General features: G+C 45.4%; 1 protein-coding gene across 1 annotated transcript; it reads right to left on the reverse strand.

Annotated features, from left to right (window-relative positions):
* Positions 1–1,700: 1,700 nt before the first annotated feature.
* LOC115659020 (ATP-sensitive inward rectifier potassium channel 12) lies at positions 1,701–11,792 on the reverse strand. Its single transcript, XM_030578719.1, has one exon. The coding sequence runs from the start codon at positions 11,760–11,762 to the stop codon at positions 10,449–10,451; it is 1,314 nt and encodes a 437-aa protein (XP_030434579.1). The 5' UTR covers positions 11,763–11,792; the 3' UTR covers positions 1,701–10,448.
* Between the last annotated feature and the right edge of the window lie 1,416 nt (positions 11,793–13,208).

Below are 13,208 nucleotides of genomic sequence, written 5' to 3' on the forward strand. Positions count from 1 at the left end.
CTACTGCGGATGGGAGCCAAAATCGATAGAAGACAATGGAAAGACTCCTGTCTCTGGATCAGGCCCTGGTCCTTTGTTCTATGTGTACCCAATAGTGGTGCATGAATAAATAGCACTAGAGACTTACTTGAAGCCGGGCTGTGATCTAGGTAGGAAGGTACTTGGGCAGGGTGGTGATTAATAGAAAATAGATAAAACTTCTCCGCCTAGTCAGTGTTTAAGCAGCCAAACAAGCCTTGATTGTTAAAAAGGTTTTCCGGTGGCGTAATAAATAGCCCCAAATGCCTCTGCCTGCCATGTAACATTCATTTGATCAGCAATGTAATTAGATTCTTAACCTTCAAAACTTGTTGAGGGTTCACTGGATTGAACACAGATGCTTCCTATTAGCATATTTAAGAAACCACAACATTTATAACAGCTAATAGGCATTTAATTTATTTGCTGGGGCCATGGTGCTTGGCAAGTTGGATGTGGTGATAGAAATTCTTTTTGTCTTCTCACTCGTGAGTGACAATAGGGGGTACAGCTTGTCTCCTACAGAACAAGGACCTCATCCTTCTTCAAAGACTCAATCTCTTCCTTTCACCCATGTTCTCTGATATAAGCCATCTAGCCTCCCAGGCAAATCCACTATGGTGGCCAGATAGCGAGTGTGAAAAATCGGGACAGAGGGTGGGGGGTAATAGGAGTCCATATAAAAAAAATCCCCAAATATCAGGACTGTCCCTATAAAATCGGGACATCTGGTCACCCTAATATCCACTAACATCTGTCTTGAGAAAACAAAAAAGAACCAAACAAGGACTCAGTGGATGTGGCTGCAAAAGATGTGCATGAACCTGCCACTCCCACAACAACCCATGTGCTACATGCACACACACACACCCATTTGCTGTGGAAACTTGCAATTGAACATGCAAATCAGGTGCCTCTCCAGTTAAATTAACTTCCCTGCCTGCTAGGAGTCCAAACCAGTGACTAGAGGTGCAGCTACCCAGCTTTTGCAGCTGCTATAGGCATATTCATCTTTTGACTGGTGCATCCGCTTTGGGAAACGGGGTACAGGTTTAACCCACCAGGACCCAGAAATGTAGCGCTAAAGTGAAATGCAGAGTGTGTGTTTGCAGCACATTTGCTTCAATGGGTAAGTCGCCCCCATGCCGCAGAGAACCCTGCTCCAACCAGATGCAAGGGGACGAGTTGGGTCCAAAGTGTGAGCTTTCTCTGGGGCTTTCCTGGCTTTTGTGCTATTAAGACAGATGCCTATTTATTTGGAATTATGTTTTTTATAGTGCAAGCAACTTCATTATTCATTATGATGAAACAGAAAAGCAAACAGTCAGAGCGCCGGCCCCAGAGCTCTTTGGAGTGGATGTTTGCTTTGTTGAAGGGTGCCAGATCCGAGGCCGAAGTTCTAGTTTATCCACAACAGAGGTACAGCACTGGCTGTTCTGCACCCTTCTCCCTTCTGGGGCTGCTGCTGTTTCGTTTACATAGATTCAGTCACAGAGTTTAAAGCCCGAAGCGACCATTAGATCATCTAGTCTGACCTCCTGGCTATCACTACATTTCACCCAGATACCCATGTACCGAGCTTGTCTTTGGCTAAAGCGTCTCTTTCAGAAAGGCATCCAGTCTTGATCTGAAGACGTCAAGAGATGGGGAATCTACCACTTCCCTTGGCAGTTTGTTCCAGTGGTTAATCAGCCTCACTGTTAAAAATTTGTGCCTAATTTCTAATCAGAATGTGTCTGGCTTCAGCTTCCAGCCTTGGGTCTCACAGTGCTTTTTGCCGCCAAATTAAAGAACCTTTTAGAACCCAGTATTTGCTCCCTAGGAAGTTCATTGAAGACTGTAATCAAGTCACCTCTCAATTTTCTTTTTAATAAGCCAAAGAGTCTGAGTGCTTTACATCTCTCACTGCAAGCCATTTTCTCCACCCCTTGAACTGTTTGTGTTCTTGGTCTTTCTGTTGAGGTGATCAAAAGGTTGCTGATTAGAGCCAGCTGTTGACCATGGTTTTTGTGATGCTGAGAGCTCTCTACTAAGGAACTGGACTGAAATCACTAGGCTACCAAACAAGCATCCATCTAAGCATGTTGACTTGTGGACACTACTAACCTGGCCTGGATTCAGATCTCTGACCTATTTGGCAAAGGCTCCAGATCAGATCAGCAACCCCTGTGCCCTCCGGCCCCAAAACACTCACATACAAGAATTAGGAGGAAAACCCAGAATGGCTGACCCAGTGTCGTGTCCACCATGTAATAAATCTCTATGTATTATTTACTTCCTAGCATATTTCCCGTCTGTTGCTAAAAGATCTTGAGAGCTGTCATGAGAGCTCAAGTCTATACACAGTGTCATGTAACATCCTTTCATGGAAGCAGTGCACTCTGAAAACGGCAGCCACTGGAATTCAAGGACACTTCAGACAAATGGTCCCTTGATGCTGCCATGTGCGACAATGAATATTGTTGCTCTGGAGAAACTTTTGGATAGTGATCTGGACTCAGCCTTCTTCATGGCTGGGCTATTTTTGTCCTGGCTCAAAACACATTTCCCAGTCTCCTCTCTGCTTCCACACCTTTTCCTCTGAGTACGATACCGATACCGTCTATTGTAGGTTCTCTTCTGTGTTTCAGTAGCATTTCTTTGTTGGCATTGTGCTGCCCTTCTCCGCCCTACTGATTCTTCCTGTGACACCTTCCCCGTGTCTGCTGAAAGCGAGGGAGATTTTTAACCTCCCAGCATGATGGAAAGAAGAGTTGGCTGAAACTCCTTTCCCTATTGTTTTGAAGGGCCCCATGCTGATCTCACTTCTACAATGGCGTAACCTCATTGACGTCAATGGAATTGCTCCTGATTTACACCAGTGTAAATGAGATCATCATTGGGCCCTGTGGCTCTAAAGATCTCTTAAGCAATGTCGCATTTTTACAGTCTCCTAAAAAGCTTAAAATACTTAGAACGTCACATCCCAAAAAATATTTCATCAGCTTCCTGTCATCGAAGCATGACAATGCTTCTCCCCACCCCAAACCCAGCCCTTGAAACTTTGCTATCTCAGTCAAACCAGCAAGTGGATTGATCTGTTCAGCTCATGGGGAATTTTTGTTTTGTTAGCACAAGCAATTCCCTTGTAATCCCTTAGCTGCTCCCCCACGAACCGTATCCATCACCTCTGAATGCCAACTTTGCACTGAGAGATCAGTGCTTCAAACAATCATTGGGCTTTCTACTACTACAGAGAGGATGCAGGGAAACCGAACCATGAAGGGATTAAGATCTTTTCTTCCTTCTTTGCTCTTACTGGCTTGATGCTCTTCATTGTAACGTCCTACTGATCAGCATAGCTTGCCCAGATCTTTGCTCAATGTCTGACCATGTTTGCTGCGCATTTAAATTATATATGTGACAAGTTACAAGGTAATAAAATATATTTAAAATACGATACAACCAGACAATTTTTTTATGATCTTTAAAATATACAGCATATTTTAAATAAATCAAAATACATTTGTTACATATTTAGATTATTTTCTCTATGCTATTTATATCTTTTGGATACTTTTATATCTATATATATTTAAAAGAACATGAAAATTGGCCAGTTTTGTCACATGAAATACATTTTACTTCTATATGTATACTGTCACATATATCTGAAACACATAACAAACAGTGCTGATGGAAACGATACAGATATGCCCAGAAGGCCCAGCAATGTCTCTAACCACTATATATACAAACAATCCTCCAAGAATGGACTCTATCACCACTTAATTTTTATTTTCCAGGAAGCAAATGCTCTCTGGCAACTGACCTGCCTGAGCATACAGTATCTGATTCTCCAGTGTCTGGCACCTTGTCTACACGGCACAGCAATGCTCACTGGAGAGGTGTGAATTCTAAAGAGCAACGTATTGCACAGTAACTGGCCAATGCTGACTCTGTTGGTATGCACTGAAAGTTCGCATTGACGTAGTACTGTTGAAACTGTATTATGTTAACATGCCTTTGGGAACATTTCCTGCATGCCAGCAGGGTCCATACAGGCCAGTTAGTGCATCACACATTGGTGCAATTTACAATTCAGATCCCTCGAAGTGCACATTGCCACACTGTCTAGACAAATCCCTACCCCAGTGCAAGGTGAGCATCAAGTGCATCCAGGTCCGAATGGTGGGATCGTTCACTCACTTTGCACTAGTGAGAGGGACTCCACAAGGCTCAGTTGTGAATCAGAGCACTGGAGAATCAGTTCCAGATTCCATTGTCAGCAGGGGACCATTAAAGCACCAGCCAAAGGCAGTGAGGTCTGGAGAAAAGTTCCACTTGGCTTTTCAGGGTACACCCACGCAGGCACACAGACAGTGGAGCAGAGAAACAGCTAAGTGACAGATAATGAAGCTCTTTTCAGAACAGAAGAACATGAAATTCAACGAATTCTCTATGTGCATCACCATCGGCCGGTTGCGCTCTTTGGAGGAAAATGGTTCACGATGGACCAAATCAGGATTTTCCTTACTTGTTCCTTGCTCAGGCAACACTCCCATTGACATCAGCTTGAGAAGGCATGAGTAAGGGCTTCAGGAGTTGGCCCTATGGCTCTGATTCACCCATGGCATATCCACAGGATTAAGCAATGCACTTCAGCACGCACCTAACTTTACGGACATGCTCAAGCACTTTGCCGAACAGGAGACTCAAAGAGGATTCTGCACTGGTAGTTATTAGAAGATGGGCCTAAAACGAATATCCAGATCTAAATACACCTGACATTTTGGAGAGTTTGAGGTTCTCTAGATCACAGCTGAGCTTTAATTCTACAACCGGACAAGCCACACCCCAGATCCCAGCATCCCTGAATTGCGAGGGGTTTGAGAGGCAGCTCCAGATCAGATATGTGGAGCTTTAGGCCTACCTCTGTTACACATGCTCTATAAACTCACTCCTCCAGTCAGCGCTCCCTTTTGAAGTGCAAGGAAAAGAGGAGTGACTCTTTTGGTCTTCAGCACAAGTGAAAAGAAAAGAGCAGGAAAGTTTAAAAATAAACACATTTGTTCTGCCTTATTAAAGATAGAAAAGGTGGCTTTGAATTCATCTCCTACAAAAGGTTTGAAGGTCAAGCAGGCACCGAATCTCAAAAGGTTACAGGTAAGTGATTGTCCCAGCCCTAAAGACTAAGTGCACTAGATTAAATAAGAAGCAGCTAAGGCTTATCACGACAGTTTCCATTCCCAGTATGCAAGCAACAGCTGAATTATTTATCATTTGGAGAAAGCTGGGCTAAGAGTCACCCAGAAACTAGCTAAGGAGGGACGGGAGACCTTCTGCCAACCCGTGGGCGGGAGGGATGGGGATTTGATTTCCCCAGTGCAGGCTGAGCAGCTGTTCTTCTGCAAAGCCTCAGGGTGTAGCTGTATTTGAGGAAGCAGGGAATGTGCTCTTGAACCAGGGATCTTAGGATAGAGACCAGTTTCTGCTTTCACTAGTGCAACTGGATTGACCTCACTGGAGCTGCACCAGCGGAAATGAGAGCAGGATCTGGCCCAGGGTCCCAGCCAGCCAATCAAAATGATTCTTTTCCAAAGCTCGAGCCCTGACTAAGGGAGCGTTCATTATATACAGAGGGGATTGCAGAGAGGACTTGGTGGGTCTTTTCCATCTCTGACGTCAAAGATTCTCTTGAGGACCAAGAGTCACACCAGGGAGTTAACTAGACATAACCAGGGTTTTAAGCTTCAAGGAAATGGCTGGCAGGTGTTCTGCCTAGCCACCCACTTCACCTGCTCTGCTCAAAAAGCCCTTTCCAGAAAGGTGTTGGTCTCTGGTTGGCTATGAAGGTCTCCTACTTGTCCCTGAACTCAGGAAATTAAACACAAACAAACAAAACAATCCCACACACCAACCAAAGAAACACAAAGAGCTTGGCACAGATTGGCTCAAACATTGTCCAATCACATGGAGAATCCTGTCTTGCTTGGCCTGTCAGGAAATTCCTGAGTCGGGCTGATATTTGTGTGGAATCCAGGCTGAAGACACCAGGACTGAAGTGGATAGAGTATCTCTTCACATGCTTTAAATGTACCCGTACCAGAGTAACTCCATCCAGTGGCTCCTGACCTATTCCACTTCAGCCCTTTGGTGTGGTGTCACATCCCTTTCAGAAGGCCACGCCTTTTAAAGGCAACCCCCGGTTCATTAATGGGTTGGCCACATCCACCACCGTACCCAGGACCCTCCCCTTTTAAGAGCAAACCACTTTTGCGTGACTGGCTTGTCGACACGTACAATGCACATGGAGAGTGCTCTTAGCGTGTAGCCAGCTCATTGCATTGCAGGCTTCTCGTGGGGGGGGAGATGGTCCTCTTTACAAATGTCAAATACCCAGACTTTGTTTGGCTTCTTTTCTTTTTGAATGTTTGCGTTCTGCTGCAATAATACTATTTGTTAGCCTAGAGGAAACTGTAGGGACATCCTTATATTGTTCCCTGATAGTTGTAAAAAGACTGATCAGCTATAGCACTCACAGTTAGGCAAAAAAAAATATCTATACATTATGTAACAGCACGTTCCTTCTCTAGAACTATACATTATATATAACATTACTCTCCAGAGCTAGCGCTTCACTAGCAAGATGTTCGGGGTAGAGGGCGTGTGAACAAGACTGAGGAAAAGTCTTTGAAATTCAATTCACTAGGGCTGCATGGGTTTTCCACAAGCTAGTTCACATCTTCCTATGCAATAGTTTAAAAATACATATGTATATATTATTCTATTCTCCCAGGTGGGACTGTACAATTATATAATATTTTTTTAAAAGCAATAATTTACTTAAAGACATCTCTATTTTTTCTCTCTTTTCAGTTTTATATACAAATATTTACCGTGATATATATTATGAAAGGAACCCCACAGCAGCAAAGTTGTGCATCTTTCTCAAAAGAACCTAAAGCCATCCCCAAAAAGCATTTTAGAAAACATAAAAATAAATTAATAATGCCCGCAAGAAAGATCCTTGCCCTCCCTCCCCCGTCCCCACCGTTGCTCAAGAAGCAGGCACCAAAACTGTCCCTCGGATCAAAACAGGGAAGTTGTGTGGTTCAGCTGGAACCAGGTAGGGAAGGGGTTGGGATCACATCTACATTTTTCTGCCTTAGAAACACAAAAAAGTTCTGCCTCTGGCCTGGGGCTTCGCAGGGCAGGTGTGACTATATCTCTATGCAGCCAGGCCCATTGCTGATGGTGTGACCATATGCTCCAGTTACGCAGGGGACAAATTCTCAGCTCTGAAACGTTTTCAGGGCACTGGATAAACATTGCTCATCCTCACTGGCATACACTAATGCAGAGTTCCCATGACATCAGTGACATTACAACAGTTGCCAACCCTCCATTCCTGCCCTGGTGTCTCCAGGAATTAAAGACTCATCTTTAATTAAAGACTGTGTCATGTGATGAAACCTCCAGGCATACATGCAACCAAAATTGGCAACCCTATCACTGCAGCATGGGAGACAGTCACATGAAACAGCTAATCTTTCCAAGCACCCCTCTGCAGCGCCCTGATTTTACAGATGGAATGAGGGAGACATATTAAGAAACTTTCCCAAGGCCATAGATCAAGTCCTTTGCAGAGCTGGGATTAGAATTCAGGAGGCCCATGCGCTAGGCCAGCCGAAAATAGTCACAGCAGTGCTGACATTTGTCAAGGAGAAGCAGATGCTTTCTCCCCCCTTTCCCCACAGAGCAGGACTGCACATCATTTAGAGGAAGCCAAAAATAAAGCAGCCCCTTGAGTGAGCAGCATGGAGCGTTCAATCACTGCTGGAAAGGCTAACGGATGCTGAAAATGGTACCAGGAAATGGTACTTGGAGGAAAATCCCCCGGAGAGGTAACCTCTATTTTGGTGACCCCTCCCGTTCTTTAGAGATAATTGTTACCATCCAAGCTGCATGTTCCAGCCAGTGCTTAGAACGCAGCGTACAGGAGAAGCAGGTCTGCTGAGGAAAAGGTGGGCACTCTCTCAAGAGACACAGGTGGTCTGAGCACAGGACTAATCCTGTCTCTGACACCAACTCCCTCGATGGCCTTGAGCAAGTCCTTTAACCTCTCTGTGCCACGGGGGATGACAATACTTAACTCCTTGCATGCACTGGAGGAGGCTACGTTCATTACTATTTGCAATGCCCTGGAAAGATAACGAGAGCTGAGTGTGGGTCATAAATGATTTGGCTGATGACCGTATCTCAGCTCCTTCACCTCCCTTTCATTCCCTCTTTCGCTGATCAGGATACTACGGCAAATGAATTGGCTAGTGGTTCTGTGCACCCCCCACTGCCCTCTGTTGGCTAAAATAAAAGCTGCGCAACTGTGTGTCATAGGCGCTATGCTGCCAATAGCTACTAGAGTTTCTCTTTTACTTGAAGTAGCAGGAGCCTGGATTTTTAGAGCTGGAGTTTCTGAGCTCTCCACAAGCTGTCACTGGGAAGTTCAGTAGGTAGGAAAGTGACAGCTGGCCACATGAACCTTAGGCCACTGGGACACAGGTAATGATAGGCCCAGTAATGATTTGAGATGGATCCTTTCTCTGCGCAGTGCCAGAGAGCCCCTGATGGCCTTTCCCTCGGGGAGCAAAAGCTCCCACGCAAGTACAGGCATGATCTTTTGTGCCTTTTGGAATAACAAACAGTTGGTAATCAATAATAGCCTGTAATGTGTGCAGTGTGAGCCCTGTTTATTGCATATGATTTGTTCTGTGCTCTTGCTGCATGGCTGAACCCATATGGAGTGACACATGACATGCCGTAAGGCTGGAGGAAGAGTGCTTGACTAGGAAACAATTTCAAAGCAGGGATTCTGGTGCTGGGGAAAAGCTGTGCACAGCTGAACAATTTTGCATCTCTAAGGCATGGGACCCCTGGTTTGAGAATAGATGAGGTTTGAATCAGAGAAATCATTGGTTCTCTTTTTTAGCCTTTGCACATAGCACTGTCCAATGATGGGGCAATTCATCAGTTACAAACATGCTCAAGAATAGAATAGACGCTAATACAAGGGAGGGCAACCAACTCCTTATGAATTTTGCTTTGTGCAAAAGTACCAAAAGAAAAAAATATATTGCACATAGGTTTTCATGTTTAAAATAACTGAATTGTTTGAGAGAGAGGGGGGAAAAAATCAGGTTCACTGGAAAAATGGGCAATACCTGACTTCTAGAACTTCCATTCAATTCTTTAAAAAAATCAAAATTCTGAATGGTCCCACTGGAGAGACGGAGTCAGATCCAAAGCTAGTGTAAATCTGAAGTCAATGAGTAGATGGCAGCTCCATTTACATCATTTAAAGGCTGGCCATGAGGCCACATGTCATCCTCAGTAACAACCCCACTGACTGCACGTGACTCAGCCCAGAAATCTTGCTCCTCAGCTACTCAACGGAGCAAAGCTGATTTACCCCAACCCAGAATTCAGCTCATTTTAGCCAAAGGTGCAAAAAACAAAATAATCAGTGCTCAGAAATGTTAACCCAGCGGACATGCCCAATCCCGCCCCATCCCCAACATAAATATTTCCATTAGTGTGTTAATTATTATTAATTATTTGTGTATCCCGGAGTCTAGCATTCTCTGTGCTATGTTGCCAGTAATTGTGCTCCTTGCTTTCGCTGCCGCTTGGCTTCAATCAGTCAGTGCTGCGACCTGGTTACAAACTTTGCCAGCCAATAACCAGGAGGCAGCCTGCTGAGCACCCTGGGAGTCAGCTCTAAAACAATTCATGCGGCTTCTTCATTCCCTTGTTTGTTTTAAAAATATATTGACTCACATTTTAAATGTCTGATTATTATTATTGGTAAACAGTCTCCCGAGCACAAAGCTGACAAATTAAAACCTCATTTCCCTTCCCCCAAATTAAGAAAAGGAGTACTTTACATTACATGTTTTCAAGTGTTCGTGTCTTGTGCAACCGAATCACATCTCCTGCCAGAAATATATATAATTTTTGTGTTCAGTTAAAAAAAACAAAACAAAGAAAGGATTTGTTTCCTGATATTTCCTCCTTTTGAACCTCGCAGAGCTCAGCTCCATGAAAATGGAGTGAAAGACAACAAAATCACCAGCTCTCTGCGTGCAAAGACGATATTCCTGCATGGCCCACCCCCGGTGTTCTCCCTTAGCTGTGCCGCCATATTGAATCTGCTTCCAGTACATTTTCTAATAGCTTTATCAACACTGGAAGTTCAAAACACTCTGTGGCCTGCTATGGTTTCCTATCACAGACCGCTCAGTGGTTATTGCAATGAAACTTAAAACTACAAACGATACTAATTTCTCAAGCATTCCTATGGCACTTGCATTGTTCTGCATAATTTGAGCAGGTGGCAGGGGAAGAGATGAGAGGAAAAATAACCTCAGAACAGTTAGCAAAGGGGCCCTGGGTCATATTTCGGACTCCCTTCTATATGACCTCTGATCCAGTGCTATTGTGGCCTGAAGCCTGTCAAATTCATGCCTGTTGTCCGGGTTCAGGTCATCCAGACCCCTGCTGTCATCGTCCTCTTCCTCCTCCTCCTCCTCATCACGGCTCATGAAGGCAAGTTCATTCTCGTAGCAGAAGGAGTTGGTGCTAGGGAGCAGGAATTTGTTCTCCACTAAGTCCTTAGCACTGCATCGTGGAGTTGACGGCACCTCGTAGGTTTTGTGGAAGTGCGAGTAGTCTACTTTGTACTGGTTTTTCTCTTCAAACAGGACGGGCTCAAAGCGGTGGCCCCACAGGATCTCGCTGGCCAGGTAGGAGCTCCGAGCTTGTGTCGTCATGGCTGTGGCTTCTACCATCCCTTCAAGGATCACCACAATTTCAAAGTCATCTGTTTCCAGGTCCTGGTGGCTAATTCCAAACAGTGGGCTTTCCTCATTGATCTCATGAAGAATAGTGATTGGTGACACCAAGAAAATACGGTCCAAGCCTTTGTCAAACCCAACATCAATGTCTATTTGATCGAGGGGGATATACTCCCCCTCCTCGGTGATTCGAGGCTTAATTAACTGAGCTCTCACGTGGGCTTCCACAATGTGACTTTTTCGAAGGTTCCCAACTCTCCACATTAGGCAGAGCTTCCCATCTCTCATGGCCACGACAGCGTTATGGCTGAAAAGTAACGTTTGGGCCCTTTTCTTGGGCCTGGCCATCTTTGCCATGATTGCCCCAATCATGAAGGAGTCGATTATACACCCCACAATGGATTGCACCACCACCATGAAGACGGCTAGCGGGCACTCCTCTGTCACGCAGCGGAATCCATAGCCGATCGTCGTTTGGGTTTCAATGGAGAACAGAAAAGCAGCCACAAAGCCGTTCACATGAAGAACGCAAGGCTTGAAGTTGTCATCCCCGGCTGGGTTTTCTAGGTCTCCATGGACAAGTGCAATGAGCCAGAAAATCAGCCCAAATAATAACCAGGACACCAGAAAGGCAAGGGAGAAGAGCAACAACATGTACCTCCAGCGGACGTCGACACATGTCGTGAACATGTCAGCAATGTATCTTTGAGGCTTGTCATCCATGTTGGTGAACTCGACATTGCACTGGCCATTCTTCTTCACGAACCTGTTTCGGCATTTCCTTCTAGTGTGGATCTTACCGTTCCCAAAGCCGTTGACTCCTGGCATGGTGGTCAACCTCAGCCCGTCTTCCTCAGAGGATACTATGCTGTATGCGTTGACTCTGCTGGTGCTCATCCCTGAGTCAAGCATGTAGAGAACGTGTAATGTCTCCTGACTCCTTCTGATGTTCCCCTCCCCCGTTCCCTGCCCCTCCCTCCCCCCCAAATACTGCTGTTGTGGAAGAGAAGTCCAAGGCTGCTAAGTCTTTGCTGCTACTTCACCAAACAGATCCAGTGAGAGACTCTGCAATGAGAAAACAAAGACACACGTTACCATTCAGACACAGAACCTGAGCAGGGCAAAATGGAAGCAAATATGTGTTCTGCAGGGTCGCTGTATCAAACAGCTGTGTGCTCCTCCCCAGAGGCGGCTGCATTTCGGTGGTGGGTGAAGTGACTTACTCTACCTCTTAGAGGCAGCACCATTCACAAAATCCCTGGGTGCCATTTGCTCTCCTGCTAATCAACAACATGGATTTGCCATGCTGGGTCAGATCATCAAGCCCAGCACCCTGCCCTGGCCAGAGACCAGTACAGAGGATCCTGGCTGGGCACTAGCCAATTGTGCAATACTGTACACAGAGAGAGGAGGAGTGGGGGATCCTTCCTGACACCCCTATTCCTTCCAGACACCCTAGTGCTCTGCTGATGCCTTGAGACGGGAGCAATGTCATGGAGCTCAGCTGGCTAAGCTGTACGTGTTAGTGTTTATCTCACAGGGCCAGCTAGACCAATCAATCCAATCAATTCCTGCAATCGGTACTGCTGCCCGGGGATACGATGTAACAAGTACACCCTTTTCCATCACATTGTAGGCTGCGGATTGGTTGGCTGGCCCGGCATCGCAGCTAGAGGAGCAGTGCCAGACACATGCTGCCTGTGGCTAAATCAACCCATCTTGCAAGGATCCAATGATTTCCTCTGAAATGCATTTTGCAGTGTCCAGTTTTGGATCCCAGCTTTGCCAAAGAAACACTTGGGCTTTGCAGGTGTTGGGAACAGGTCCGAATCAGAACAGTCCGTGAGAACCCTTGCAATGCGGACAGAGATAGCTGGGGAGTGTCATCAAAATGCTTTAAAAAAAAATTCCTCCGCCTAAATCACAACACCTAGAACTTTTCATCTTTAATGAAGCCTTCCAACAGCCCTATCACATCACTATTATTACACCTATCGTACAGTTGTGGAAACCGAGGCAGCCAGGCCAACGTCACCAAGGGAGTCTGCGTCAGCGCGAGGGGGATTAGAACTGAGGAGCTCCTGGCCTCTCAAGTCCTGCACTTATAACACACTGCTTCTGAAAAGAAGAGGAAATCTGACTATACCACTAAAATCATTCCATACAATACAACAGTCTTGATTCTTCTCTCACTTATACCAGTATAACTCCATTGACTTGGTTGTAAATACTGAATTCTGATATGGGGCTTATCTTCCGTCTCAAAACGCTTTACCAAATATCATGATCACCAGCTTACACGTGGAGAAAGTGAGAAGGAAAGAAACCTACTCAGGCAGCAAACCAGTAGACAGACTG

Source organism: Gopherus evgoodei, chromosome 10 (genome assembly GCF_007399415.2).
Source record: "Gopherus evgoodei ecotype Sinaloan lineage chromosome 10, rGopEvg1_v1.p, whole genome shotgun sequence".
NCBI lineage: Eukaryota > Metazoa > Chordata > Testudines > Testudinidae > Gopherus > Gopherus evgoodei.